Source organism: Colletotrichum phormii, assembly GCF_030913505.1.
Source record: "Colletotrichum phormii strain CBS 102054 chromosome Unknown BDP81scaffold_16, whole genome shotgun sequence".
Taxonomy (NCBI): domain Eukaryota; kingdom Fungi; phylum Ascomycota; class Sordariomycetes; order Glomerellales; family Glomerellaceae; genus Colletotrichum; species Colletotrichum phormii.
This window is the reverse complement of record NW_026851458.1, coordinates 556,874-583,107: the sequence shown is the minus strand read 5'-3', so window position 1 is coordinate 583,107 and position 26,234 is coordinate 556,874. Positions and strand designations below refer to the sequence as shown.

At 51.6% G+C, this 26,234-nt stretch overlaps 9 protein-coding genes and 1 non-coding gene across 10 annotated transcripts; 3 read left to right on the top strand and 7 right to left on the bottom strand.

The window, feature by feature from the left end:
* Positions 1-37: 37 nt before the first annotated feature.
* Positions 38-466, bottom strand: BDP81DRAFT_396678 (NADH-ubiquinone oxidoreductase B18 subunit; the record flags this gene model as incomplete). Its single annotated transcript, XM_060588220.1, has 3 exons — positions 38-139; positions 252-376; positions 442-466. The coding sequence occupies 3 exons, from the start codon at positions 464-466 to the stop codon at positions 38-40; spliced, it is 252 nt and encodes an 83-aa protein (XP_060442565.1).
* A 1,388-nt stretch (positions 467-1,854) lies between these two features.
* Positions 1,855-3,881, top strand: BDP81DRAFT_325307 (serine carboxypeptidase S28; the record flags this gene model as incomplete). The annotated part of the gene is made up of 8 exons (XM_060584959.1): positions 1,855-2,082; positions 2,137-2,254; positions 2,315-2,469; positions 2,526-2,821; positions 2,874-3,076; positions 3,133-3,298; positions 3,364-3,561; positions 3,626-3,881. 8 exons carry the CDS (start codon positions 1,855-1,857, stop codon positions 3,879-3,881), a joined length of 1,620 nt encoding a protein of 539 aa, XP_060442564.1.
* A 768-nt stretch (positions 3,882-4,649) lies between these two features.
* BDP81DRAFT_379256 (short-chain dehydrogenase) lies at positions 4,650-5,524 on the bottom strand (the record flags this gene model as incomplete). Its single annotated transcript, XM_060586816.1, has 1 exon — positions 4,650-5,524. The coding sequence occupies exon 1, from the start codon at positions 5,418-5,420 to the stop codon at positions 4,650-4,652; it is 771 nt and encodes a 256-aa protein (XP_060442563.1). The 5' UTR covers positions 5,421-5,524.
* A 1,744-nt stretch (positions 5,525-7,268) lies between these two features.
* BDP81DRAFT_63755 (uncharacterized protein) lies at positions 7,269-7,976 on the bottom strand. Its single transcript, XM_060596090.1, has one exon. The coding sequence runs from the start codon at positions 7,793-7,795 to the stop codon at positions 7,373-7,375; it is 423 nt and encodes a 140-aa protein (XP_060442562.1). The 5' UTR covers positions 7,796-7,976; the 3' UTR covers positions 7,269-7,372.
* Positions 7,946-9,372, bottom strand: BDP81DRAFT_433445 (Ccc1 family). Its single transcript, XM_060590857.1, has one exon. It carries the CDS (start codon positions 8,968-8,970, stop codon positions 8,158-8,160), a length of 813 nt encoding a protein of 270 aa, XP_060442561.1. The 5' UTR covers positions 8,971-9,372; the 3' UTR covers positions 7,946-8,157.
* An 844-nt stretch (positions 9,373-10,216) lies between these two features.
* On the bottom strand, positions 10,217-11,547 carry BDP81DRAFT_325315 (phosphoesterase; the record flags this gene model as incomplete). Its single annotated transcript, XM_060584961.1, has 2 exons — positions 10,217-11,235; positions 11,286-11,547. 2 exons carry the CDS (start codon positions 11,545-11,547, stop codon positions 10,217-10,219), a joined length of 1,281 nt encoding a protein of 426 aa, XP_060442560.1.
* Positions 11,548-12,086: 539 nt separating this feature from the next.
* BDP81DRAFT_433443 (multicopper oxidase) lies at positions 12,087-14,496 on the top strand. Its single transcript, XM_060590856.1, has one exon. It carries the CDS (start codon positions 12,178-12,180, stop codon positions 14,290-14,292), a length of 2,115 nt encoding a protein of 704 aa, XP_060442559.1. The 5' UTR covers positions 12,087-12,177; the 3' UTR covers positions 14,293-14,496.
* Positions 14,497-17,131: 2,635 nt separating this feature from the next.
* BDP81DRAFT_451897 (endopolygalacturonase precursor) lies at positions 17,132-18,275 on the top strand (the record flags this gene model as incomplete). The annotated part of the gene is made up of 2 exons (XM_060592688.1): positions 17,132-17,332; positions 17,388-18,275. The coding sequence occupies 2 exons, from the start codon at positions 17,132-17,134 to the stop codon at positions 18,273-18,275; spliced, it is 1,089 nt and encodes a 362-aa protein (XP_060442558.1).
* A 532-nt stretch (positions 18,276-18,807) lies between these two features.
* Positions 18,808-18,895, bottom strand: BDP81DRAFT_t237. Its single transcript has one exon. It is a non-coding gene; the product is annotated as a tRNA-Asp (tRNA).
* Positions 18,896-19,508: 613 nt separating this feature from the next.
* On the bottom strand, positions 19,509-20,332 carry BDP81DRAFT_451896 (uncharacterized protein; the record flags this gene model as incomplete). Its single annotated transcript, XM_060592687.1, has 4 exons — positions 19,509-19,552; positions 19,610-19,859; positions 19,923-19,983; positions 20,043-20,332. 4 exons carry the CDS (start codon positions 20,330-20,332, stop codon positions 19,509-19,511), a joined length of 645 nt encoding a protein of 214 aa, XP_060442557.1.
* Positions 20,333-26,234: the final 5,902 nt, after the last annotated feature.

Here is a 26,234-nt window from a genome sequence, read left to right as displayed (position 1 = left end):
GGCTCGTTTCGTTCGTCTCGTCCCGGCTGCCACCGCTCTAGTTGCTTCTCGTTCCCTTCTCCGCGCGGAGCTCGTTCATCTTGGCGACACGCTTCTTGAACTCGTCGTACTGGCACTTCTCGTAGCTGTGGCGCTCGTCCTGTTTCCATTGGATTCTGGGTTAGCGACAAAGTATGTTCTCGGATTGATCGGACGGGGCGGCTCTGAGGTCGAGAGGATAGTGGCGGATGGTAAGGACGAGGGAGACGAACATTGCACTTCCACGGGAGGTACCAAGTGTCGACACGGCAGCGGTTGAGGGGGATGAGGAGGCCGGCGCAGCTGTCGCGGTAGGGGAGGGGGAGCTTCGCCTCCCGCATCTCCTCGCGGGTCGCTTCTGTAGAGGGATGTCAGCCATTGCGGATGGGTGGATAGCATGATGGGAGATACGGGGATACGGACCCCTTGGTGCTGAGTCTCCGGCCATTGTGACGACAATTGGGGTCTGTAATGGGCGAATGAGGCTATCGTCGATGGTCAATTGGGATTCTGGATCTTGAAATGTCGTCGGAGCTTTGGATTGGACTGTGGAGCTTCCGACGGTTAATTTCCTTGCGGCCTGGATTGTGAGGCTGGAAAACGTTTGATTACCTTTTGGGGGATATGATTGGTCGAGTGGGGTCCCTACCAGCACGGTCGCGCCAGAGTCAGAAAGGGCTCCTTTTTAGTCCTCTTGTCTATACGAACTTGAACTCTAATACACTACAGAGCACACTACAGAGCACTTTACACGGAGTTTGAAATTGCTGGACGTCTTTACAAACTGTAAGTTGTATGTGCTTATACCTTAAATTCGACCACTCTTACGCCCTCTTCATGTAAGGTACTCAGTCTCAAGGTAGCCAACAACATAACACACCAAGCATACCCACTTCCCGGACGCGATAGTCTTTCTATCTGGTAATCTCCAATCCCCTGATTCACTGATAAGTTGTGTGGTGAATGGCGAGGTACCCAAGCAATATCGTCCGTGGGGTGGTGGTGGAGGCAACCCTTCAAGCCCGCCTGCAGCAACGTAGCATTCCATGGGTCGATCGTCGGCAACGGACTTCAGTCTATCTAACCATTTCAGCTCATTATCAATGGAATCTGTGCGGTGTTTCTTGCCCTCAAGTACTTGCGAATGGCCAGGCGTCTCTACCAACACAAAGGTAAAGATGAAGTTCTCTTAAGCCGAGCTGAGGGGCCTAGCATCCGAGACTTTTCTGCACAAGAGCCGATCACTCACAACCAACTCCTATGAATTCGCCAAAACACCTTCCCGTTGTCGCAGGTCGGCCCTTGGACCGGGACAATAGTTCCTGCCGCGCTGCCGATACGTGCCACTTGACCTGGGGCCATCGCCATCTCCCAACGCTCACCTTCCGCTTCCGGCTAACCTATCGGCCCACGCAACGAACTTCTCATCGCCTGCAAATGCCTATCAGACACCGTAAAGCCGTCGTCAAACCCCCGGTCTCATCATGGGGACCTCGTCGCATTTGGCCCTTGGGCCCCGTGCGATGCCGGGATCGCACCGGGGCTAGCACCTCTACCGCCAACATCTGGAAAGCTTGTTCCTGTCAAATGTTGCAATGATGTGAATGTCGACAATGTAAACGTATGGGCCGTTGCATATCACGCTGCTTAAGCGGCCCCGATCATCGCCTCGTGTTACCGTGAGATACGGGGTCTGCGCCCTGGACCCTTGTTCAGCGATTCTCTTAAAAGATGCAGCTCCCCCCGCCGTGATCATGGGGCTGCTGTTCCTGCTTGGTTGACGAGCGTGCCAAGCCAGTCGTTCTGCGTTCTAGAGATCCTCGGCTCTCCGTCACCATGAAGGTCTCACTCGCCTTGCTCAGCTGCCTCGCGGTGGCTCAGGCCCACTTCGCCTTTCAGCCCATCCAGCCTCCTCTGAGGGCCGAAGATGAGGAGGAAGGAATCCTCTCCAAGAGAGAAGCCGGATTCTTCGAGCAGCTCATCGACCACAATGACCCGTCACTTGGGACCTTCCAGCAGAGATACTGGTGGAACTCTACCTACTGGGCGGGACCTGGTTCTCCGGTACTACTTGTCTCGCCGAATGCTGTAGCCATCAAACTAACCAATGGATTTTAGGTGGTGTTTTTCACGCCTGGAGAATCAGAGGCTGCCCCGTACACCGGATATCTCACGGATCGGGCCATTACAGGAGCTATTGCTAAGGCAATTGGCGGTGCCGTCGTTATGGTTGAGCGTATGGAACCTGCCATTCATAAGGTACTCTACCCGAGCTCAAAAGACTGACAATGTCCAGACCGTAACTGGGGAACCTCCCTGCCGTACGCGCTCCAGGATACCAAGAACCTCCAGCAGCACACCATGACAAACGCCGTCCTCGACTTTGCCAGACTCGCCCGCAACGTCCAGCTGCCTTTCGACACGAACAGCAGCAGCAATGCTCCCCAAGCTGTGAGTACCAACACCTGGCTCCTGCCCAGAGAGCCGACAAGACTGACAGGCCATAGCCCTGGGTGTACACCGGCGGATCATACTCTGGTGTCCTGGCCGCAGCCATCGCGAAGCTCGCTCCGGGAACCTTCTGGGCCTACCACTCCAGCAGCGGTCCCGTTGAGGCGACATACGACTACTGGGGATACTTCTTGCCCATTCAGAATGGCATGCCCAAGAACTGCAGTCGTGACTTTGAGCGGATCGTCGACCACGTCGACAACGTCTTGCTCACCAGCAGTGATGACGAGATCTACTCCCTGAAGAAGAAGTTTGGCCTCCAGGATCTTGCTCACAAGGAAGACTTTGCCTCGTAAGTTGAAGCCGTGGTTGCTTGTAGTGGGTATGATTCTTACATGACACAGTGCCCTGATCGGACCCCTTGGTTACTGGCAGTCTATTCAGCTGTACTCGGGATACTCTGCCTTTTACGAAATGTGCGATACCATTCAAGGCGCCATTGGCAACTTCTCGGCACCCAACGCGACCTACAGCGCCGATGGCGTCGGTCTCCCAAAGGCTTTGAACAACTACGCCAACTGGTGGAGCACAAACTACCTCCCAGGAAGTAAGTCTTCGATCCCATGAGCTGTATATGTCTTGTCAGTGACTAACCTAATGTAGCCTGCGCATCCTACGGCATCGAGGAATGGTCCGACCCCCTTAACGTCGCCTGCTTCGACAGCTTCAACGCCACGAGCCCTATCTACACCGACTGGAGCGCCGAGAACCCGTTCGGTCGGACATGGTACTGGATGACGTGCAACGAGCCCTTCTTCTACTGGCAGACGTAAGTTCATAGCGCAGTGAATCCAGTGAAAATGAGAAAGAAGCTTGATGACTGACTGTGAATAGTGGTGCTCCCAAGGATCGTCCCTCCATCGTCTCGCGCTACGTCACTCCAGAGTACTACCAAGGCCAATGCGACCTCTTCTTCCCCAAGCAAGGCGAGTTCACCTACGCCTCCAACGAAGGCAAGACAGCGGCGGATCTGAACAAGGCGACGGACGGCTGGTTCTTCACCAACACCACCCGCCTAATGTGGTCCAACGGGTAGGTCATTGAATCGCACCCCGTATTGAGAAGAAGAAAAACAGCCTGACTGACGTTTCCATAGCGAGTTCGACCCTTGGCGCTCTGCCTCCGTGTCCAGCGAGCTCCGTCCCGGCGGCCCGCTCCAGTCCCGCCCCGGTGCTCCGGTCCACCTCATCCCGGGATCCCGCCACTGCAACGATTTGCTCGTCAGAAATGGCGCTGTCAATGAGGATATGCAGGAGGTTATTACCGCTGAGGTCGATCAGATGAAGGCTTGGGTTGATACATTCTACGCCTCCAAGGGCAAGTACAGACGCCGCTCTGCACGGCCTCTGTAAGGAGGGCCATCTGGCTTTGGGGTGCACTCAGGGGCAACTTCGCATCATGTCTCCTTAGATGGTGTGAGATTTTTGAGGAGATAGTAGCACAAGATCTAATTGAGTACAAGTTGAAATCAAGTCTGCTCTACTTCACAACCCAGACACAACCAACAAGCACCCTGAAGTAGAGGGTAGGTGGGTGACAGAACCACATGCCGGCCCCTGCCTACATGTACCTTACATATAAATCTATAACTTACGTTTCCCCTGTCACATCACCACCAACTTTTCCAATGCTGAGTGCTTTGTTTCTGACCACGGGGGTTTGAAGGTGTATTAGTAAAGTAATTCACACAGAGAGACCGGTGGAGAAACAGAAGATTTTCCCACTAAGACACCTGGGCTCAAACATAGCACGAAACTAAAGAAGACATGGCGGAGGCTCACCAGGTCCGTGTTTTGAGTCTCAGGGTTCTCAGATCCGGGCAACCACCCAGACGAAGACTCAGATTTCGAGTTTATCATCAACAGCTAACTATCGTCCGCATTGTTATGTATTAGATACGGGACATGGTCACATGGAGCTGAGCGGCAGAATATCTTCAATGTCACCCACCTCAAGGCTTCACAAGCTTCGCAGTAACGGCAAGCGTGAATCAATCAGGTTTCAATAATCTATAAAATTGACAAGCTAGAGACATTTCTATCAATATACGTATCTAATGCGCTACATGTAACCAGTCTCTCCCCCTGAAGAGCCCGAGACTTTTCGTAACGCGGCTACGTTTACCAGGGCAGCTCAGTGCCATCGTGGTTCTTGAACGAGCCGCTAATCTCCCGGGTGGCCTTGTCAATGGTAGCAACCATATCATCCACACTCTTCTTCACGGGAATGGCACCGAAAGCACTGAGGTCGGCACCAGCCTTGGCCGCCAAGCCAGCAGCCATATCCGTCTCGACCAGACCAGGGTGGAAGACAAAGGCAGTCAACCACGGCTCCTCAAAGTGCAGCCTGCGCACGAACCAGTTGAGCGCAGCCTTTGACGCGCCGTACGGGCTCGCGGGGCTGGGGATCTGGAAAATCGTCTCGGCGAGGCCGTTACTGCCAATAGCGGAGGAGATTGCGACAAAGATGGGGTTCTTGGACTTGCTCTCCTTGAGCAGGGGCTTCGTGGCGCCGAAGAGGACGAGAGGCGCGACCGAGTTGACGGCGAAGTGGTCCAGGGCGACCTTGGTGGAGGTGGCGGCGATGTCGGTCGAGGTGTGGGAGATGCCGGCGTTGGCGATGACGATGTCGAGAGCGGTGATGCCGTGCTCCTTTTGAATTGTTGCTACGGCGGCGGCGGGGTCGGATTCGACTGAGGAGTCGATCTTGACGACGATGATCTTGGAGCCTTCGGTCTTGGGGAGGTCGTAGAGGGCCTTGGAGGCTGCGGCGGCTGGGTCGCGGACGCCGACGATGATTGTTGTTGAGGGGCGCTGAAGGAGGAGGGTGGTGAAGCCCTTTCCGATTCCGCGGTTGGCGCCGGTTATGAGGTAAGTGAGTCCGGAAGACATTTTGGGTATTGTGTTTATCTGAGGAGAGGTGGAGTGGTTGTAATTGAGTTTGCTGCTATTGTGATGAAGTCTGTTGATGAAGTTGAGATGTGATGAGGATTCACCCAAAAAGCAGAACCAGGCCGGAGAAGACATCTTAAATAACTTCATTAGATTCAAGTTGGCACGTTCATACTTTCTAATGACCTGACAAATGCAACATCACATCTCGTGCTCGCACGCCTTGCGGAGTAGCCCATCTTCGAAGAGAATCGAAATGTTGCAGAACACCACTCCTGGGATACTGCATCCAGTTTCGGGGCCGAGCATAGCGTCTGAACAGATTGATAATCAAAGTTCGGATGGACTGCAGTTTTGGGAACGGCAGAGTTCCTGTCGCAGTATCAAAAGTCTGGGCGAATGTGTTGTTCACTAATCTGAAATCGCGACTAAGAGCTAAGTATGGGATCGGGATTAGTAGTCTGCACCGCTAAATATGCGGGCTCACTCATATTATTACAAAGCGTAAAACTATTCTGAGTGCAAGTTTGATTATTTATTATTGATGCTGCTCATTCAACGACTTTGCATTTGTTTCGAGCTTCGCGAGCTTGAGTTTTGTGACAAGTCGATCAGTCGTTGGGCAAATAGTGAGGCGTTCTGTGGGGGTCTAACGAAGACTTGAGAGGAGAACTCAAGGCAATCTCTAGGCTCTGTCGTTAAAGATAAGCTGGATAGAATCGTGATGTTCAATTATAGGCCAAGGCAATAAGCGCATTCAGTTTGCGGATAGTACTTAGTATTCATCAATTGCAGATTATCAGAGCCGGTATGACATGCAGACCGGTAAGATACATGGGCAGGTTAAGTCTATATCTTATTTCTACCAGTTTCAAGAACGTTGGCAATGATGATGAACTTACGAACGCAGAGACTAATGAATTCTTTACGTTTGTCTACCGTATATGTAAATAGGTAATGTAGAGAATTAGTTGATTCGTTATGATAGGAAACTGTAACTTATTAGCACTCGCGATCAGGTATAATAACTTGAGCAAAGTGCTTTCAACCCATCATTAACAATGTAAACAAACCGTTCAAACACATAAAGTGCCGTGAGTTGGTCTTGAGCACTTATCCTAGAAATATCCAGAAGCTCAATGAGACCTCGGGCTACTCAAATGCAGACAAAAAGCACCAATACCACCCGTTCCGATTCAAGATTGCATCTAAAAACCGTATGGTAGCACTTACTACTTCGAAAGGGTTTCATCCGAGGCGATTGATAAAGCTGATCATGGCTGATGCTGAACCTTCAACATTCAACCTAAATATCTGATTTTTCGAATTCCTTATAGCTGGTGTGTTGATAGCCATCTCTGTTTGACTTCCTCATGACATGGTGAGTTCATCCGACAATACCGCACCTGTTCACCTTGTCTTGTCAAGGAACTCGCTTTCTTAGCTACAAGTCTTTTTTCAAATATCTCAGAGTAGATGCTCAGGAGTTCAACAGAGTACAGTTAGGAAGGGTTAACTGTCAGAATTGGTAAGCTGCACTATGGCACCGCTCATCCCTAGAGTTTAGTGATCAGTCCACACCGCAGCCGTCAGCCCCGCCATTGTTCTGTGTTCACTAATCACCCCTCGCCGCCTCTTTGGCCAAAGAGAAGTCTCCAGACGGGCCAAATTCCTCCCAGCGGAAAGAGGAAGGCATCTTTTCTACCTCGGATTGCGCAGATGCCCTGATTACCCAATAATGACTTCAAGATAAGGCTTGACCACAGTGACACAGCTTCTAATCAGTATCTTTAACAGGACTTTGCATGCTTGACCACCTCATTGCTGACGAATGTAGGTAAGCCTATCCCATCGGGTGCTGATGGACCTCATTTTTGCCAAAAGCGGGGTAGAGCCAATAAGGGCGTGGAAAATCTTTAAGTTAACCAATCGATTTCCAGTACCTCTAATCTCTATAGATTCTGGGTATGCCAGAGGTACCAGCAATCTCTATCAATACATAATGGTACGTCACAGTCTAAGCAGCCCTTCCGAGTTTTTTTCCGCTGCTGCTGCCGAGTGAGGTTATTCCTAGATACCTCACCTAAAGGCTGCCGTACTACCTTCCTACTACCACAATAAGAGCAAGGTGAACAAGCCTTTCTTGATCCCTTCCTATGGTGTTCCCATGGAATAGAGGTATTTCTTTTATCTGTAGCCGGCCTAGGTCGTGAAAGTCTTCGCCCACCTGCTGATGGTCCAAACTGTTGAATAAGCTGGGCTGCAAGCAGCTGCCGCCATTGGTAGGAAGAAGTCCAGCGGGTTTGCCGGCAGCTGCCGTACCTCTCGGGCCCGGGTCGGCACGTCAAACGGCCGGAAGGAGCCCGGAAGACCATGCTCGGTAGCAGGAGGTTCGTGGGGCCGGACTGTTGCTGCGTCACAGCGCTCTGGCGTACAGTCTGGATTGCAGACCGCAGTAAGGTCTTCGGGAAGGATCTCAACTACTATACAACTGCGTACAGAAGTAATAGAAGCATTAGAAGCATCAGAATCACTAGAAGACATCGCAGCAGTAATTGAAATGGTAGTAATAGTGGCAATAATAGGTAAAAGAGCATAGGGATAAATGACGTACCGTCAAGTACCCCTTTCAACGCGGTGAAAAAATGGGTAAATAGTGGGGCGATTGAGTCTTGGCAAAAATGAGGTCCATCAGCACCCGATGGGATACCTATCTCTCTTTTCTCGATATGCCACCTCACGTCCACTTCTGATCGACCAGCCGTACACACAACACCGCAGCTCCCGCGGCACAACAACCAAACAACATCATCTGGAAGCCCTCCCACATGCATCGTATGCGTGATGTCTTCCCATCTCCCAACAACCAGCCTTTTCCGGCTCCAAAGGCGAACAGGGCGATGAGACAGACGGCAATGCTCCACAGAAGCCCGCGACCCACGCTTGAGGCGAAGAAGTACGGCAGCAGAGGCATCAGCCCGCCGCAGAGATACCCGAGGGAGATGGACAGGCCCGAAAAGATCGGTGATACTGGCAGGCGACTTGATTCGACCGCGTCATTTTCGATGAATGCTCCCGGTCGGCTAGCTTGCGCGCCCCTGATTCTCTCTGAAGCCCAGCTAAATCCTCCCGATTGAGATCTCACGGCTTCGACTACCATCGCAACAGTCGTCTCGGGTAAGCCTAGTGGTTGTAAATACCGGAGCACTGCTTCCTCTTCATCTACTTTTTCGTCCGCGCGGCGCTTGTCGTCGTCGATCTCATCCTCGCTGCGTCTTCCTGCCGATGACAACATGCCCTGTTCCTCCTCATCTACCGGCGGCGGCTGCACCCTCCGAGAGTCATCGTGTGAAGAGTCTCGCGCTGCCAGGTAACCTCCAATCCCCATGCTGATACATCCCGCACATAGCTCCGCAAGGCCGGCATAGATGACTGTCTCGCTACGGCCGAGTGAGCTCAGGCCGGCTGTCAGGGCGAATGGCACGGTGAGGCCATCTGAGAAGCCGAGTGTGAAGTCTGATAGGAAGCGAGAAAGCTTTGGAGAGACCATTGCTTAGATGTGTGTCTGTATTTCGTAGTTGGAGAGTGTCTTGGCGATTCGGCCCAACATCCGACAGTCTGAAGGGGACTCGTCGGACTGGATTAAGGCTGTGAGGACAAGTAAAGTAGGTATGCGTTAACTGAGTGAAGCATATGACAATTCGAGATATTCACATTGAATTCCGGGGATCGAAGCACAGAGCTTGGAGATTCAACCTTTGGAAGCTCAAATTGCAGAGAGACGGGAGGAGAACCCCGGCAATGATACACCGGCACAGGATGGACTGCATTTTGCCCCTCACACGACTAAGTCTCCAATTCATAATCGCTCCTGTCCACGCGCCGTTTCTGCGCTTCTAAGTGGACGATACGGCACAGCCACAACACAACCAAAAGGTCGGTTGAGAAATGCCGTGATACCCAAATGTTTCTTCAAGTGGAGCAATAGTCGGCATCGAAGTCGAAGAAGGGTGTGGGGAGCAAGAAACATCTGTCAAGACACAAGCTTTCGCCCAGAGGCGATGCCAAGAGTGACCACGTGTGTGGAGTCCCGCGGAGAATATAACCCCTCAATCCTCGGCCAATAATTCGAGATGGATTTCTCACCTTCTCGACAAGGAAGGACATTTTGTGGTCTAATGCAGGGATAGTCGTTGACGATCTCTTCTCCACCTGATGCTCTCCCCTGCTCGGCCCGTTGTCAATAAACATCCTTGTGGAACGACTCGTCAACATCACGAGGGCTGATTGCATGATATGTACCATCCGGGTGACAAGTTCTTGGAGGCAGCGTGGTTGATCTTGTCCGGCCAACTCCGATGCCGTTCTCATTTCCTCCTCTCTTAGCGCTGTCGCTGCTATTATCTCTATTATTATCGCGCCTCTTACCTTTCTCGGTCTTGATACCTCTATCTCTATTGTTACCGATGTTGTTCTTGTCGCCTCTCGTCTCGAATACTGGTATATTCGAATTCGTATACTGTGGAAAAGCTTAATAGAAATTAGAAAACTGATAGATTAAGAGAATGGGAAAGAACTACTTAAAGTATAGAGAACTAGAGAGGCTGTTGAAGAAATAAAGAACTAAGGTTAGAGAGGACTATTCATTGATTTTAAATTTAATGGGACTTAGTTGTCCAGACATCATTTACTCTATCTGGCCTAACTACTAAAGGCATGTATATTCGAGTTTCTCAATAACAAAGGTTGTTGTTAGAAAGCCCGCATGACTCTCAGTAATACTCTGTCTCTAGACCTTACGCCTTATAACCAGGAGGCGGGTTAAGGCCATCCGAAACCTGGACCGTATCCTCGTAGTAAGTAGGAGCTTTGCTGTCTTTCCACGTCGCCTTGATGGACTCGAGAATCTTCCTGCCCGCCGCATTCTCGTCCAAAGCCAAATTGGGCTTGGGGTACTGCTTCGGCGTCTTGGAGTGAAAGAATCCAGCATACGACAGGTTGAAGTAGCGATCAGGCACCGTTGACGTGTTGCTCCACTGGCGTATAACGCTATTGGTCTTGTCCGCAACAAACTTGTAGACGTTAGCGCCGACATCCCACCTTCCGAGTGTTGGGAGGTCCCAGTTGGCCTCGACTGTGGCGAGCTCCGAGTAGTGGTTGTAGAAATTTGAGTCCGTCGTGCCAACAAGCTCTTGAGGGACTGCGTCTCCCAAAAGGATACCAAGGATGCGGTTCTTCTGTGTGTACGTCTCATTCTCATCCCAAGTGACCAAAACTAATGTGTTGTTCATGAAGTTCTTGTCTTCGAGCAGCGGCTCAAGAAATTTCCTATTCCAAGCACCGGCAACAGTGACAGAGGAATCGTGGCCGTCATTCAACATCGACGGGGTTGCGAAGATCCATTGAGGCAGCTTGTTGGCCTTAAGGTCTTTGTGAAACTGTGATCGCTCCGGGGAGACAGTGGACAGGTTTTTGATCTGGGACAGACGCTGCTCCGAACTGGTGACGCTGTCAAAGAAGACTGGCGGGTTGTGTTTGCGGACATAATCATTTGCTCCATTGGTTTGGTTTATCCAGGCCATGCCTTCGAAGCCAGAGAACGGCATGTCCTCCTGGTAGGCCGCCCACGAGATTCCTCGAGTGTCAAGAAGATCAAACACTGTAGAAACATTGCGGTCGGCGCGATTAAAGTTATCGTTGTTCATACCCAGATAATCTCCAGAAACCGATGCAAAGTAATTGGGCTCAGAGGGATGAGTGACAGCAAAGTTGTTCGACAGTGTGATGCCCTTCTTGGCGAGCCATGCAAAGTTGGCTGTGGCAAGTCAGACTCTGAATGGACAAAGAGCTCAAAGAAGTACTTACGATCACCGATAGCCTTGTCATAATCCGTGTTCTCATTCCAGATAATTACAAAGCGGTCGAAAGCCTTGCCCTTGACGTTGCTCGTCGGACTGCTGGTCTTGGCCGTGGCAGCAGCAGCCGCAACGGCAGCAGTACCGGTGGCAGTGTACCGTGTCTCCCAGCCTCCAGAGGAGCTTGAAGAAGTCGCTCGAGCAGCAAGAGGCGTAACAGCGGCGGCGTGGGCACCGGCCGCGAAGAAAGCTGCGGCAACTGCGCAACGCATCGTGAAGTTGGTGAAGCTAAACAGACCTTCAAACGAGCGATTGAAAGAACGGCGTGACGAACACAAGGAGAATCAAATCCTCTAGGCCGGGACGACCTTGATTATTTCATCTCTTCCACCATTTGCTGTCGGACACCTCCGCGTCGGTGACTCTGTAGCATCGGGACGAGGAATGGGGAAGGTCACACCCCTGACAGGCTGACAGCATCGCCACCCCTGCGCACGGGAACGCTCGTCGATCCATTAAACGAACAGATGGATGGGACGAAAAGAAGGAGCCTGTCACTGCTTTTCGATCTAGTGGATGGCATTGAACCCATTTCCCCTCAGTCGACCTGGACTGTCCGAACTCCAATTGCAGACGCAGGTTGTCAAAGTGTGAGGTCTGATTGGGTCATTCCGAGCGCACGTGTAAGAGGACAGGCTTCCCGAGAGGGCGGCAACGCGCGGGCAGAAACAAAACAGAATGCTACGCCACCCCGTTTCCCAACAAGTTACCTGCCTTGAACGGCAGTTCGGCTCGTGGGCGGCATTGTGTTCGCATTTTCAACCTCTTGTCTGAATTTCAGTTCTTCCTGTACTTGCGCTATTTTCATGTTGTCTTCGTAAAGACACGATGAGATTTGCGCCATGGACCCCGAGCGAGGAAGCGATCAAGAGAGGCTCTTGAGTACGGCTCTGACGATCTCCACCGATTTCAACTTGGACCAGTTGGAGGCTTCGTCTTACGGTTCAGCCACAGAAGAGGACAACGGCGAGAAATCGCCGTTTCTTACTCCCCAGAATGATGACGAGAGACCACAACGGTTGAGGAATCGACCAGATGGCTCTTGGCTGAGTCGAGTTTTTGCAAGTGTCTTTGGTGTTTTCGTCTTCTTCTTCATTTTCTATGCATCGGATCTGCTTTATCCAGCCACTGCGCCACATCATCATGAAGCGCCAATCTACGTGATCAAAGAGCCAATTCCATCATCACCGCGATTGAGGAACTCGTCCGAATACGTTCTGGGCACTTCTTGGGAATTCAACGCCGCGGCAAGCACGAGAGAATACTACTGGACGATCAATGATGCGACCTTCAATCCTGACGGGATCTTTCGGCCGATGATGCTCATCAACAACCAGTTTCCTGGGCCTCTCATCGAGTGTAACGAGGGAGATACGATCGTTGTCCACGTCCGCAACGAGGCCATCAATGCTACAGCCATTCATTTTCACGGCATGTATCAAAACGGCACAAACTCCATGGACGGCACCGTTGGCGTTACGCAATGCCCAATTGCACCCAACGCGACGCTCACGTACAGATTCACGGTCGAGAAACAGTCAGGAACATATTGGTTCCATGCACACCACAGCAATCAAGCTTCAGATGGGCTCTTCGGGCCTCTGGTCATCCACCCAAGAGACAACCAAGCGGCGAGGGACCAGTACTCGACTGATCGAGTCGTCACGATTTCGGACCACTACCACAACACGTCTGCCGAGTTGTTGATGGACTACCTCCAGCCAGACCAGGAGAACGACGAGCCTGTGCCGTCAAGTGGCCTTATCAACGGGCGCAACTATCGCGACTGTGCCGACTTTGATGGATGGAATTGCCGTAATCAGAACGCTCGTCTGCAGTCTTTGGAAAACTTTGACCTGGTTCCAAATGAGCGGCACCGCCTGAGGTTCATCAACACCGGCGCCTTTGCTGAGTTCCAAGTCGAGATCGACGAGCATCCGCTCTACATCACCGAGGTTGATGGGACTGATGTTCACCCTGAACCCTTCCACCGCCTCAATATCCTTCCGGCGCAGCGCTACAGTGTGGTGATTGAGACCAACGTTACCACTACCGACTCATTCTGGCTTCGAGCTAGGATGGTCACGCACTGCTTCGCACGAGAAAACCCCTGGCTCGATTCAGAAGTGAAGGGAATCGTGCGGTATGCTGTAGCAGATCTCTCCGGCATCAAGAATGCACATAAAGTAGCTCCAGAACTCAGCGAGCCACAAAGCAAGAGCTGGGATGAGGCAATAGACGTCGACTGTCGAGACATGAACACAACTCTCCTCAGGCCCCTCGACGCGATTCCAGCACCCAACACCACGGCCACAATGTACCTTCGCGCCAACTTTGAAATCGGGGCATGGCGTCTGTCGCGGGGCTTCTTCAACGCTTCAACGTGGCACGCCAACGTAACTTCGCCGGCTCTGCATCGCTTCATTGACGCCGCGAAAAGCGACAATGACACGTTGTTCCCGTCCACAACCAGCGTAAATGATATCACCTTCAATCCCGAAAATGAGTTTGTGTACCAGACGGAAGGTATTCAAACGGTCAACATAATCATCAGCAACTTTGACGACGGCGCGCACCCGTTCCACATCCACGGACACAAATTCTTCGTTCTGAAGCAGTCTCCAACAGGCTATCCGCCTGAAGACATGGTCGAGTTGGAGGAAGAGCTTGCAGCCTCGGGCGTTCTAGAGAACCCGCTCAGAAGGGACACAGTGACTGTCCAAGGCTACGGGTGGGCGGTCGTCAGAGTCGTCCTGGATAATCCGGGTGTGTGGGCGTTTCACTGCCACAACGCATGGCATGCGGAGGCGGGCATGATGATGATGATTGCGGCGAGGGTCGAGACGGCCAAAGAATGGAAGGTGGCGAGCGAAGAGGAAGTACGGCTCTGCGAGTTGCCCGGGGTCGAGAAAGGGGCCAGGCCTAGTGATGACGTTTGGTTCGGGAACTTTGGTTGAGAGAGCAAATACGAGATTCTGTAAATCCGAGGCCGATTACACCGCCTCTGACGGTCTAACCCACGGGGAAATTTGTCGAGTCGAGACGCTCCATCTGTTTCCGTCCTGTAGTGAATCAGGAATCAGCTGTTGTGGGATCCATTCATCAGTCAGGTTTCTACTAAGTCCGGCAGGTTACCAACGGCTAGAGTACCCTTGTCAACCCGCTCGTTGTCAACCCCCCGTGGGCAAGGCGTTGTGGTCCTCGGCATTATCCCTTGCTCATTGGAGGTTTTATCCACCGAGGTTTCCATCGCCTTCACTTCTCCGCGTATGTACAAAGTTGAATTTGGCCGGACGATCTAGACCGCTGAGAGTCTAGAAGTCCTTAGCAAGCTAGTCTGTATCCAGGTGCTAAAGCAGGGGGCACATCGAATATTGCAAGAGATTGGGAAATAGGCAAACGGGTCCCGTACTAACTTGATCGGATCCCGGATTCCGCAGTTCCCATCATCCGGTCTCTCATGAGTGCACGTGTGCTGCATCAGCCATGCGGTTCCATAATCCCATTTGCCATGATTCCCATTTCACGCCGGGCCCCGCAGTGGGAGGCAGAGTTCTGGGCCCCTTAATTCTCCCTTTTGCAGTTCTGCGACGAATTGGTTGTAGTGTTGTTGGAACTTCCATGTTGGAGCCTTTTCTGCGAACTTGTGATCGTCACCTTTCGGTCCGTTGCAAAATTCTCAAAGTCAACAAAGGAGAGACGTAGTACGGAATTGACAGAGTGTTCCAATTCTCTGATGTAAAAAGTCCCGTTGAAACAAGAGACAACTGATGCGTCGCATTGAGTCGGAAATAAAGAGCAATTGGACGCTCGTGCCCCAGTTTATCGCACTCTGTTCATCTGTTGGTCCTTCCTTTCTTCACCTCACCCACTTGCATACATCTCAGTGCCGAGTTCCATATTATTTTTGGGGTATACGATCCCAGCTAGATAGGACGCGCGCCCCGTCAACTCATCTTTAGGATGGAGCCGCTGAAGCATCTGCCTCTAGAGATATGTGCCGATTGCCGACTATTCAAGAGTCATGTCGATGTCATGTTCATTGTTCAATGATGATATGCGGCTGAGACTGGAGCGTGCCATGTTAAGAGGGAGCCGGCAAATCGGACGGAAAAACCAAACATGATGCGACGTTGAAATTGAAGGTTCAGAGTTTTGACTGGTGCAAATTCAAGGACTGTCAACTCCCTAGCTGCCGTTCAGATGACTTGTGTTTCATCCGCCATCCAACATAGGTCAACACGAAGACGAGCGCAACCTCTAATTCCCTTTCAGGATCGTAAGAGGGGGTAGGGAGAAAATCTGCCAAGTCAAAGTGAGATAAACACCTGCGTCAGTTGCGTTGCAGCGACAAGCGAAAAGGCGCGAGCAGCCGAAGGTGTCGGATGATGGACATTCATGGTCAAGACTCAAATTAGCTCGTCAACGGGGACCCGGTTCTGGCAATATTCTGCATATTCTGCACATTCTGCACGCGTGACGGGCCAGCGCCAACATGACTAGGCCATCTTGAGGAAGTTTGGAGGGCAGCAAAGAGTCGAGGATGGGCCCGAAACTCTGAACTTTCCCGCCAATCATGGGCAGAACAGGCAGAAATGTTCCATGGCAACACCAATTCTCATGGAACTGGTAGACGCTCCCCGAAAGTCAATTCTATTGCAACCGTAGACCAAACCGTGATGTGATCAACCCCCCACCCCACTCCCATAAGTCCCTTCAGCTATACGTGTTCGGGAGGCCGTGACCACCACATTAGCAGTTTTTCAACCAAGCTAACCCTTAAGGCACGTAATATCAGTCGAACTCTGTTCAATTTAAAGCTCACATTGTCTGACCATAAACTTTCCACCAACCAGCCGCCCAGGTACTAGCATCCCTGGGGAACAATTGGTCCGTTACGCGTCCAGTGCTCCTAGGCAATCCCCCTTTCGCGGCTCCCGTCCCCTCCTCCTTTTGTGTGATGTCGCCCAACACTGGGAGGTTCGATGTTTACCACAATGAGACGAAGAGCCCCAGTTCAAAGTTGCGGCTGGAAGAACGGCACGGAACTCGGCAACTTGAGATCCAGGATTGATACAACCACCTATTGAATAGAGTGCCTAGATTCGATCGGTGCAAGGGCCGGACGACCCTGCTTCAACAGGCCTTAGCCTTGGCGGCGCACGAAAGCAGTCCACAGCGCGGAGCTCGAGGTGGTTGTGGTGCTTGTCTATGTCAATCCCGGAGATGGCGCCGTTGGGCAGAACCTAATGCGATTCCAGAAATTCAGGAGTTGTCGGTGGGGTTTGCCTGCCTGCATGGGACTATGACGAGCAAGGGTCATCCCCGGCACTTGCGTTGCTTCTGGCCTGGGGCCCGGTCTAGCTCCGTCTTCCATCTAACTGACTCGGCCAGTGTTTCCCTGTTCCCATGATGCGTCCAGACGACTAACTGAGCAATCGGTACGTGGAACAAGGTATCCGTACGGGAAGAGGTAGTAGAGAGAAAGAGAGAGCAAAGAGGATGGCAAACAGGAGCCGTTCGTTGACAGGCCTTGGCAAGGCTGTGCCAAGAGATCCCGTCGATTTGGATATAAACCATCCTGCAGTTCCTCCCCAGATTGCCAAGAAGCTTCCAAGACATCACTCCCGCAGATCTCATCCAGTTTACCATTCTAGAGTCTTGACTCATTCATTCTTTCGTCTTATTTTTTAACCAATTCTGATACTGTGTATCAAGTCACTCACTACCACCAAAACAAACTTCCTTCCATCAAAACAAACTTCCTTCCACCAGAACAAACTTCCTTCCACCAAAATGGTTTCTTCACTTCTCGCCCTCGGCGCCTTGGCCGCCACTGCTATCGCTGCTCCCCTCGATGCTCGTGCCGGCTGCACCTTCACCGATGCCGCTGCCGCCATCAAGGGCAAGGCCAGCTGCACCAGCATCATCCTCAACGGCATCGTCGTCCCTGCCGGTACCACCCTCGACATGACCGGTCTTAAGTCCGGCACCACTGTAAGTTTGAAGAGTCTCTGGCTACCAAGTAACCCCTTAGCTGACACCATGTAAGGTCACCTTCCAGGGCAAGACCACCTTCGGCTACAAGGAGTGGGAGGGACCTCTCATCTCCTTCTCCGGTACCAACATCAACATCAACGGTGCCTCCGGCCACTCCATCGACTGCGGTGGTGCCCGCTGGTGGGACTCCAAGGGAAGCAACGGCGGCAAGACCAAGCCCAAGTTCTTCTACGCTCACAGCCTCAAGAGCTCCAACATCAAGGGTCTCAACGTCCTGAACACCCCCGTCCAGGGCTTCTCCATCAACAGCGTCACCACCCTCGGCGTATACGACGTCACCATTGACAACTCTGCCGGTGACTCTGGCGGTGGCCACAACACCGACGCCTTCGACGTCGGCTCCTCCACCGGTGTCTACATCTCCGGTGCCAACGTCAAGAACCAGGACGACTGCCTCGCCATCAACTCCGGCACCAACATCACCTTCACCGGCGGTACCTGCTCCGGTGGCCACGGTCTGTCCATTGGCTCCGTCGGCGGCCGCTCCGACAACACCGTCAAGACCGTCGTCATCTCCAACTCCAAGATCACCAACTCTGACAACGGTGTCCGCATCAAGACCGTCTCCGGCGCCACTGGTTCAGTCTCTGGCGTCACCTACTCCGGCATCACCCTCTCCAACATTGCCAAGTACGGTATCGTCATCGAGCAGGACTACGAGAACGGCTCCCCCACCGGCACCCCCACCAAGGGCGTCCCCATCACCGGCCTCACGATCTCCAAGGTTACCGGCTCCGTCGCCTCCTCCGCTACTGATGTCTACATCCTCTGCGCCTCCGGTGCCTGCAGCAACTGGAAGTGGAGCGGCGTCAGCATCACTGGCGGCAAGAAGTCCACCAAGTGCTCCGCCATCCCCAGCGGCAGCGGTGCTGCTTGCTAAGCGTCTCGCACTTCCGAGTTTTCTCGGCCGCTCTCTTCTGAGTCGGTGATACCCACCTTGGGGTGCTAGTCTCTTTTACTTGGTGGGAACGCTGACGCGGATTGTTTGTGCTGGACTTTCTTGTAATGAGTTGAGCTGTGTCTGCAAATTAGTCAGCCGAGCGCAAATTTGTTCCTGTATATAATTTCCTTTGTCGTCCTCAAGATGTCTTGAGGCGAGATACATACGAATCCAACTACATACTGGATGAACTCCTTCGTTTCCTCTTCGTGACTCGCACTTGACCCATGTTCCGCTTTAAGCCTTTGTGCCAAGAAACCAAGAGATAAACGACTGCTCATTTCCACATTAGTTACAAGGATCCCGGCATGGCATACCCCTGTATCGTGAAAAGCCCCGACCCCCGACCCCCGTCCCCCGACCCCCGTCCCTCATTTCCAACCGAACCACAAAAGGGTCAGGCCACGCGACAACAAAAAGTCAACCCGAAAATAAAACGAAATGCCCACCAGCAGAAAAAGCAAAAGAAAGACTCCTCGACGGGGAATTGAACCCCGGTCCCCTGCGAATCGCTGAATTTCAATGACAAGCAGATATCCTCACCACTAGACTATCGGGGATTGGTGGATGTTGACATCCAGTGATAGTTGGTTGACAACGAATGCCGCAGGTGCTTATATCAAGCTTCCAACCAGACATTCTCACCTGCGATTCTGAATGATGCTGGTCTGTTGATTACTTCATAGGCATTGATGAGATAAACAGATCTTTCCGGTCAATCGGTTTCTTGCAGAGTCATTTTCAAAGCCCGGCAAGTCTTGAAACCGAATGTTGTTCATTCGAGATGCAACAGAGCGTAAGGTCAATGTTGGCTGCATCAGAAAATTGAGCGGAAATCTTTGCACCACAGGCTAGAATAATCGTTTGCAGATTGCATAGCAAGTCGTGCAGCGGCACTCTCGATCGGTCAGTCTAAAGTTTGTACAACAGCCATGCCTCCGGGCGAAGTTTACATGCACACATGCTGCATCCTGAAAGTTCTCGTCATATGGCAACCTTTTGGGTTTGGGCCAGTTCGTCTGATATCGATGATGGACCGAGCTAAACAACAAGCTCGTCGATCGTATTCGAAGTATATACTTTCGCAATTCAGTCTTCAATATGTACATGAAATTCAAATGATTGGCCGGGCTCAGTCTCTCATGCCGGCAGTGTGATAATGAGTCGAAACGCTTAGCAGGAAAACACAGTCGGGCCGGGAATGGTGTAAGTTTGCGCTTCAAGTAAAAAAGTCAGCATTGAACAGGAATCCGAGTGCACATGGTACAACATACCCTTGTAGGCATCATAGGTGATACCAGGGTCGGTCGACTTGTACGCGCCGGGGATGGCAACCAGCGAAGTCGCAGTCTTGGTGCCGGAACCAGTGACCTGCAGTTGATGGCATCCGGGGTAGAACTGGGCTCCGGGGTAAGAGTAGGCGGCGTGCAGAGCAATGATCTCGTGGCGGACGAGGTAGTAGCCCGACTTCAAGCAGGACGGGATCGTGTACTGGTAGCCGGAGTTGGCAACCATGAGGGGCGTCTGGGTTGTGACACACATTAGTTATCACTGATTAAATTTTAGAGACAATTACAAGTTACTCACATCAGCCCAAGTGTTGGTAGTTCCGGTGCGTCCACCCTCCTTGACCTTGAACCACACAGCACTGGATTCAAAGGTTAGCCGCGGCACTTAGGCACAGTTGCGAAGTATTCTTTCACTCACGAAGTGCCGGGCTGCCATGCCTGGCAACCGGTATCGGGGCATCGCGCCATGTACGTGATGACGGGACCGACGTGAGAGTCGGGCCAGAGAGTCCACCGCAAGGTGACGGTCGATCCAGCAGCAGCTGTGGCATGCAGGGCCGCGGGCGTCGAGCCTGAGATGCCACCGGCAGTGTACCCTCCGCACTGGACATCGATCAAGTCAACGCTCTCTACGGGGCCGTTGCCTTGGACAGGGCGAGAGATTCTCTGGAGCTGTTGGACACTGGGTGAGTCGTGATATCTTCGCATTTGGGATGAAGCTAGACTTACAGTAGGGCTCGTGTACGGGTCTTGGTAAGGCTAAATATTTTGTTGTTGTTGTATTTAACGCCGTGGCGGCAAAGGCGCTGCCGCCCTTGCGGCCGACCTCCCGAGGGGTATATGGCGTGGAGGGCCGTAGGCTCGAGCTATATACTCTATAGTACACGCCTCTTCCTAACGTCCTCCAAATCTTGCCCGTGGGCTACTGTCTGTTCTATCCGTCCCTAGTTCCCGCTGGTTCCCTAGCTCCGTTGTTACCGTCTGTCCCTCTAGGAGGGGAAATTCGTTAGTCGGGCCTAGGTCAAGACCTAGTCCTTAGTACCGCGGGCAGATCTTCTAAAAGAAGTCTGTCACGCGGAGAAAGGCCTGGAAGCCAATAGGATCAGTAATTAACCCCTTATAGTACCGCTCAAGGGATCCTATAGGTCCTATAGGATCGAGTAGGCTAGAAGGGTAGAGGGTAGGCCACTGATGCCTCCTCATCAGGGTCTTTTGGCAGTAGACCAGATGGTCTACCGCCTTTGCCTCCCCGCAGGAGCAGGTAAGCAGTGCTTCTGTATGGTTAAAGCGTTGGTGGTATTGTTTGAAGTCTCCATGGCCTGATCGGGCTGCTAAGAGATGATGAAGGATAGCCCGTGGTAAGGCTAGTTCGGGGGCGCAAGCGAGGGTAGCCTTGAGCCCTAACTGGGTATAGCGGGGAGTTGCCTCTTGTTTCCACCATCGTCTATATTGGCGTCTTGGCCGCTCTTTAGCAAGCCACTTGATACCTGATAGAGTAGCTAGTTGGCCCCTAAGGACTGGTAGAGTTGTTCCCTCCTTAGCTAGGCTGTCTGCTTCTTCGTTTCCTTTAATACCTTGGTGCCCAGGAGACCAATGGGTTTTGTTGGAACAGCAAAGGCTGATAAGGAGTAAGTCAAACCCCCCACTTCCTGGCACCCCCCTGTTTCTGGCACCCACAAAAACGCGAAAATCCACCACAACCCAATGCCCACCCCCAACCTCCTTTTATCACAACATTTTCAATTCGCGTCCAAATGGGCTCATCTTTTGCACATACCTTCTTCTATATCTAATGCCTCAATATACCGAAGATCAGCTTCGTCAGGCTCTCGAGGACATCTCAAACGGCAAGAGTCAAAAGAGAGCCTCATTGGAGTATGGGATACCACGATCAACCCTCCAACTACGTCTCCAAGGTGGTCAGACTAGGAAAGTGGCTTTTGCTGACTGGCAGAGGCTGTCTCCTGACCAGGAGAGTAAGCTGGCACAATGGGTTCGCATTCAGGCTTCGCTGGGCCTCGCACCAACGCACCAATAGGTGAAGGAATTCGCAGAGCGAGTTCTGGCTGCTGCTGGGGATACCAAACCACTGGGAAAAGGCTGGATCTATGCCTTTGTGAGAAGGAACCCTATCATTAAGGTTCAGAGAAGTCGTTCTATCGATTCTAGACGCGTTAATGGGGCATCTACTGAGGTCATTAGGAACTGGTTTAAGTTCCTCGCTATCCCTGAGATCAAGGACATCAAACCAGCCAACAGATATAATATGGATGAGACTGGCATCCTCGAGGGTCAGGGAGCTAATGGGTTAGTGCTGGGTATGGCTGAGACGACGTCTGTTCGCAAGAAACAACCTGGGTCGAGGGCATGGGTCTCTATCATTGAGTGTATCTCAGCCTTGGGTAGGGCACTTCGTCCTCTTATCATTTTCAAGGGGAAGACAGTCCAACAGCAGTGGTTTCCATTACATCTCGTTCCATACGATGGGTGGGAGTTCACAGCAACAGATAATGGCTGGACTACAGACTTAACTGCCATTGAATGGTTAGAGAAGGTGTTCATCCCACAGACTATGCCTGAGGCTGAGGGGGAGGCTCGACTGCTGATTGTGGATGGGCATGGGAGTCATACGACGACAGACTTCATGTGGAATTGCTATATTAACAATATCCATTTACTGTTCTTACCACCACACTCCTCTCATGTCCTCCAGCCTCTTGACCAGTCTGTCTTCAGCCCTGTTAAGTCAGCCTATCGGAAGGAGCTCGGTTACTTGTCTCAATGGAACGACTCTACCATTATAGGTAAAAGGAACTTCCTGGACTGTTACCAGAAAGGCTCGACTTGCTGGTCTATCAGTCTCGAACATCAGAAGTGGTTGGAAGTGGACTGGTCTACACCCTGTGGCGATGGTTAAGCCCCTGATGAACCCTATGGTACTACCTGAGCCTCCTGCTAAGCCCACCACACCCAAACCAACTAGTCAGGGCAGAAAGCGATGCCATAATGGTCAACAAACTACCCCTGTTGAGCCATGGGATTCTGCCTCCTCTGCAGTGGTCTGGTCGACACCCAGGAAGCTGGCAGAGCTCAGCGGTCAACTGCACTTATACACCCAACTCGACAATGATACCAGCACTCAACGGCTGCTATTCAGGAAGGTGAAAAAAGGCTTCACAGAGCAGGCCTGGCAACTGGCAGCTGCCCAGCAGCAACTAGCTCACCTGAGGGCTCAAGTTACCAACGCTGCAGTGAGGAAGAGGAAGACTGTTCAAATCGATCCCAACACGAAGTTCGCGAACATCAGGGATATCCATCGGGCTCAAATCGAAGCGGGTGAAAAGGAGGTTATCACGGCTGAATCCAGCGACTCTGAATGCCCTAGTGAGGCTGGCAGCTGTATTGTAGTGGGTGTGGTTGAGGATCAATAGTTAATAGTAATGAGGAGGTCGGGTTGTGATCCCATCGTTTTTGTGGTGCCAGAAACAGGGGGGTGCCAGGAAGTGGGGGGTTTGACTTAATAGGCAGGTATCATGGGCTGGCTGGCACCTGCCCTGGGCGAAGTGGGACAACTGGCTTAGTCATCACGGCCGGATAAAGGTGGGGCAACCACCCAGGCCGTCACTACCTACTTCGACCGACTCCTGCCTACAATGTAAGATAGAACACAAGAAGAACAAGCAATAGGATCACCAACAGACGAGTGATAATTGCTACCACTATTTGTCGTATACGACCCCGTGAACCAACAGGTTTGTATATCGTGTATCCTGCCTACCTCCTGGATCTCAAGGAAGGCCGCTTGTGAGGAGTCTGGGACCTTACCGCGAATCCCCTGAATAACGCTGGTATTGTCGATGCAGATGTGTATAGGCTGGCCTTGGGAGGTCTGAAGGGCCCGTCGGAGCCCAGCCCTCGCCCCCTCCGCCTCACCATCAAACACTTCTGCTAAGCCGAGACGGCCGCAGCCCTGGGCTATACGTTTATTGTTGCGGTAGATAACAAAGCCGTACCCTGTAGCTCCGTCAGGAGCTTTGGAGCCGTCTGAGTATACGACTGTATGCTGACCTGGCACAGTCTTGAGCCAGGCCTGGAAAAGGCTAAATACGTGGCACTTATTAGATTCATAGTGACACATCTGAGGTCTCAGTAGTCTACTGTACCTGGTAGAACTGTTGAGAGTCTGTCAGCAAATAATCATCGATATTCCAGAAGTGTTTGACAAACCTGGTAGTAGGTGCCTCTGTCGGATTGGAAGTCCAATTCGACCGCGAGTAAGGGCAGAGCATGGGCCACCTCGAGGGAGTACAATTAGACCTCGACTACCCACCCAACCTCCGGTTGGAATCTCCCTTCTACTCCTTACGCAGAATCAATCAATACAGAGATATTGATACTTCGTCACCCCAGGACCCTACGGTTCGAACCAACTTCCCTGTGAAAGGAATACCAACAGCCTCCGATGGTAGCATTGTCAACGTATCCGTGACCAGCGACCAAAGCCGCAAGGCCGAGGAAGCAAGCAGCGATCTGCATGTTTCGAGATTTTTCAGACGAACGTCTGATGTACAAAGCGAGAGATCGACGACTGCGACAAGGAGCAAGTTGCGTAACGACCAGCACTTGGCTGGAGCTGAGCACTTTAAAGCTGGAAACTTGCTCTCACACAGGAAACACCATGCTATATATCATCAGCACCCCAACTCAAAACAGTTCATCCTTTCTTCTCCTTTTTCTTTCCAATGGGGCTCCTCCTCTCAATCCAATACACCAAGCCAGCGTAGCCAGCCAGCAAACTCCTTGGCACGACTACGTTGCCTCCCCATCCCATCCCCTAGAATCTCATCACGGGAACTAAGAGGACAGCGCAAAAAGAGAACAACGGAACCACACGAGCGAGTGCCACGGCTCGACTTTATTAACTCGAGCAAGGGGCATTGCCAATGAAAATGGGGAAAACCCGCATCCCACTTTGGAGGCGGGGTTTCCACCAATTAATCAGCCAAGCCATCGTCGCAAGTCAAAACGCCAATGCCACCCGTGTTTTAATTAAAAGGAAACAACAAAGACGAATAAGCAAGGTTGGATCTTGCTACTACTATGTAGACAGAGCGCAACAGATCACCGCGCGGGATCCGTGATGCCGTGTGCCGTGGGTTTGGATTGCGGGGGGATCTGCAGTGTCACCATGCCGGTTCATGATGCTTGCAAATCTGCAGGCAGTGCCGAGGAAACAATTTTGTTTGGAGATAATTCCTGAAATAGCTGGTGATAAAAGGCGGTGAGTTGCAAGTAACTTATTGAGGTTTGCAAGATTCGTACGCGTTCAAGTAAGTCTTTGCAATTTGGGGTCACTACCTACCTATGTAAATAAAAACGTGTTGAAAGCGACAACGCGCCACCGAAAACGGAATGAGCAGATAGTAGCCAGTGCCAAGCCTCACATGTGGGACAAGTTGTCAGGGAAGCTGAATATAATACCGCAAGAGTTGCCTCCGTGTCGTCTTTTGGTCATCCCATCTTCTGCCGGTCTCTATGTGTTTCTCCCCGAACAGGAATGTGACATCTTGCTCACCTAGGTTGCAGTAAGCTGAACAACCACATGACACTCTTTGGCTTTACTGTAAAGTCAGATTATCCATTAAAGCCATGGTGTGTCCAATTTTGAAGCGTCTTTCCTTCTCTCAGATGATGGTGCCGATCGGATTCTATGAAGTGCCTGGGCTAGTGAAATGTCATTTTCTCTTGTGTGTTTGACTAAGTGCTTCAACTTTGACAAGCTGGCGTTCGAAACGTAGCTGGGCCGTAGTGACTTGCACATGTTCCAAGTCACTGATGTTGCAGGGGTCCAACGATCCAATGACTTAGTGCCTAGGTATATGTAAGTACATGTAAGTAAAGTATGGTTCTCTGAGGACGTGCATGGAACTTAGAAGGAAGATACATCGAATTGCTACGTATGTCACTCATGGAAGAGCGAGACATTTATGTAACTTCCTGTACAGATGCAACAGATCGCATGGCGCTTAATTATGAATGCCAATCATCTGAGAGATCCTAAAGGTTGCACCATCACGGCTCTCAGGCTTACGAAGCAAACATTGAAGATGGAAACTAAACCTGCATGAATTGTGTCTACGCTTGAGATCAACATCCAGTATCTATGAATTTAAATGCGGGTTTCCCATGTCTCATAAACTGCAGGCTCGAGATATCTAGTTGGTTGTGTTTAGGTTTCGGCCAACGAGAGAGACGCTAGCTCAATCACGACCTCTACTAGTCAACTTGTTGTAGCCTTGGAAATGAACTCTGTAGGTTTCATATTACAGCGTAATCTTGGGAAAGGGACCTTCTTTTAGTTGTAGTTGCTATGCCAGAACTTTGAGTACAAACCTCGTACCATTCATCCGCTGATATGTAGTTTAGACTCACGAGTCACCGTCAATGTCTGACACATAGAATTCACCGGGCTCCTAGTAGGGATCGATTCCTAGGAACGCTGTATTATCTCTCATATCACCATGTTAAAAGAGTTGCAATTCATGAGAGCGAACAGAGATATCCTAATGTCTCAAAAGAGTGAGAAGTGCTTAGATCTGACCGCTGAAAC

Coding starts and splice junctions, on each gene's coding strand:
- BDP81DRAFT_63755 (XM_060596090.1), bottom strand. CDS start 7,795: ATGGTCTTCCGGGCTCCTTCCGGCCGTTTGACGTGCCGACCCGGGCCC.
- BDP81DRAFT_433443 (XM_060590856.1), top strand. CDS start 12,178: ATGGACCCCGAGCGAGGAAGCGATCAAGAGAGGCTCTTGAGTACGGCT.
- BDP81DRAFT_433445 (XM_060590857.1), bottom strand. CDS start 8,970: ATGGTCTCTCCAAAGCTTTCTCGCTTCCTATCAGACTTCACACTCGGC.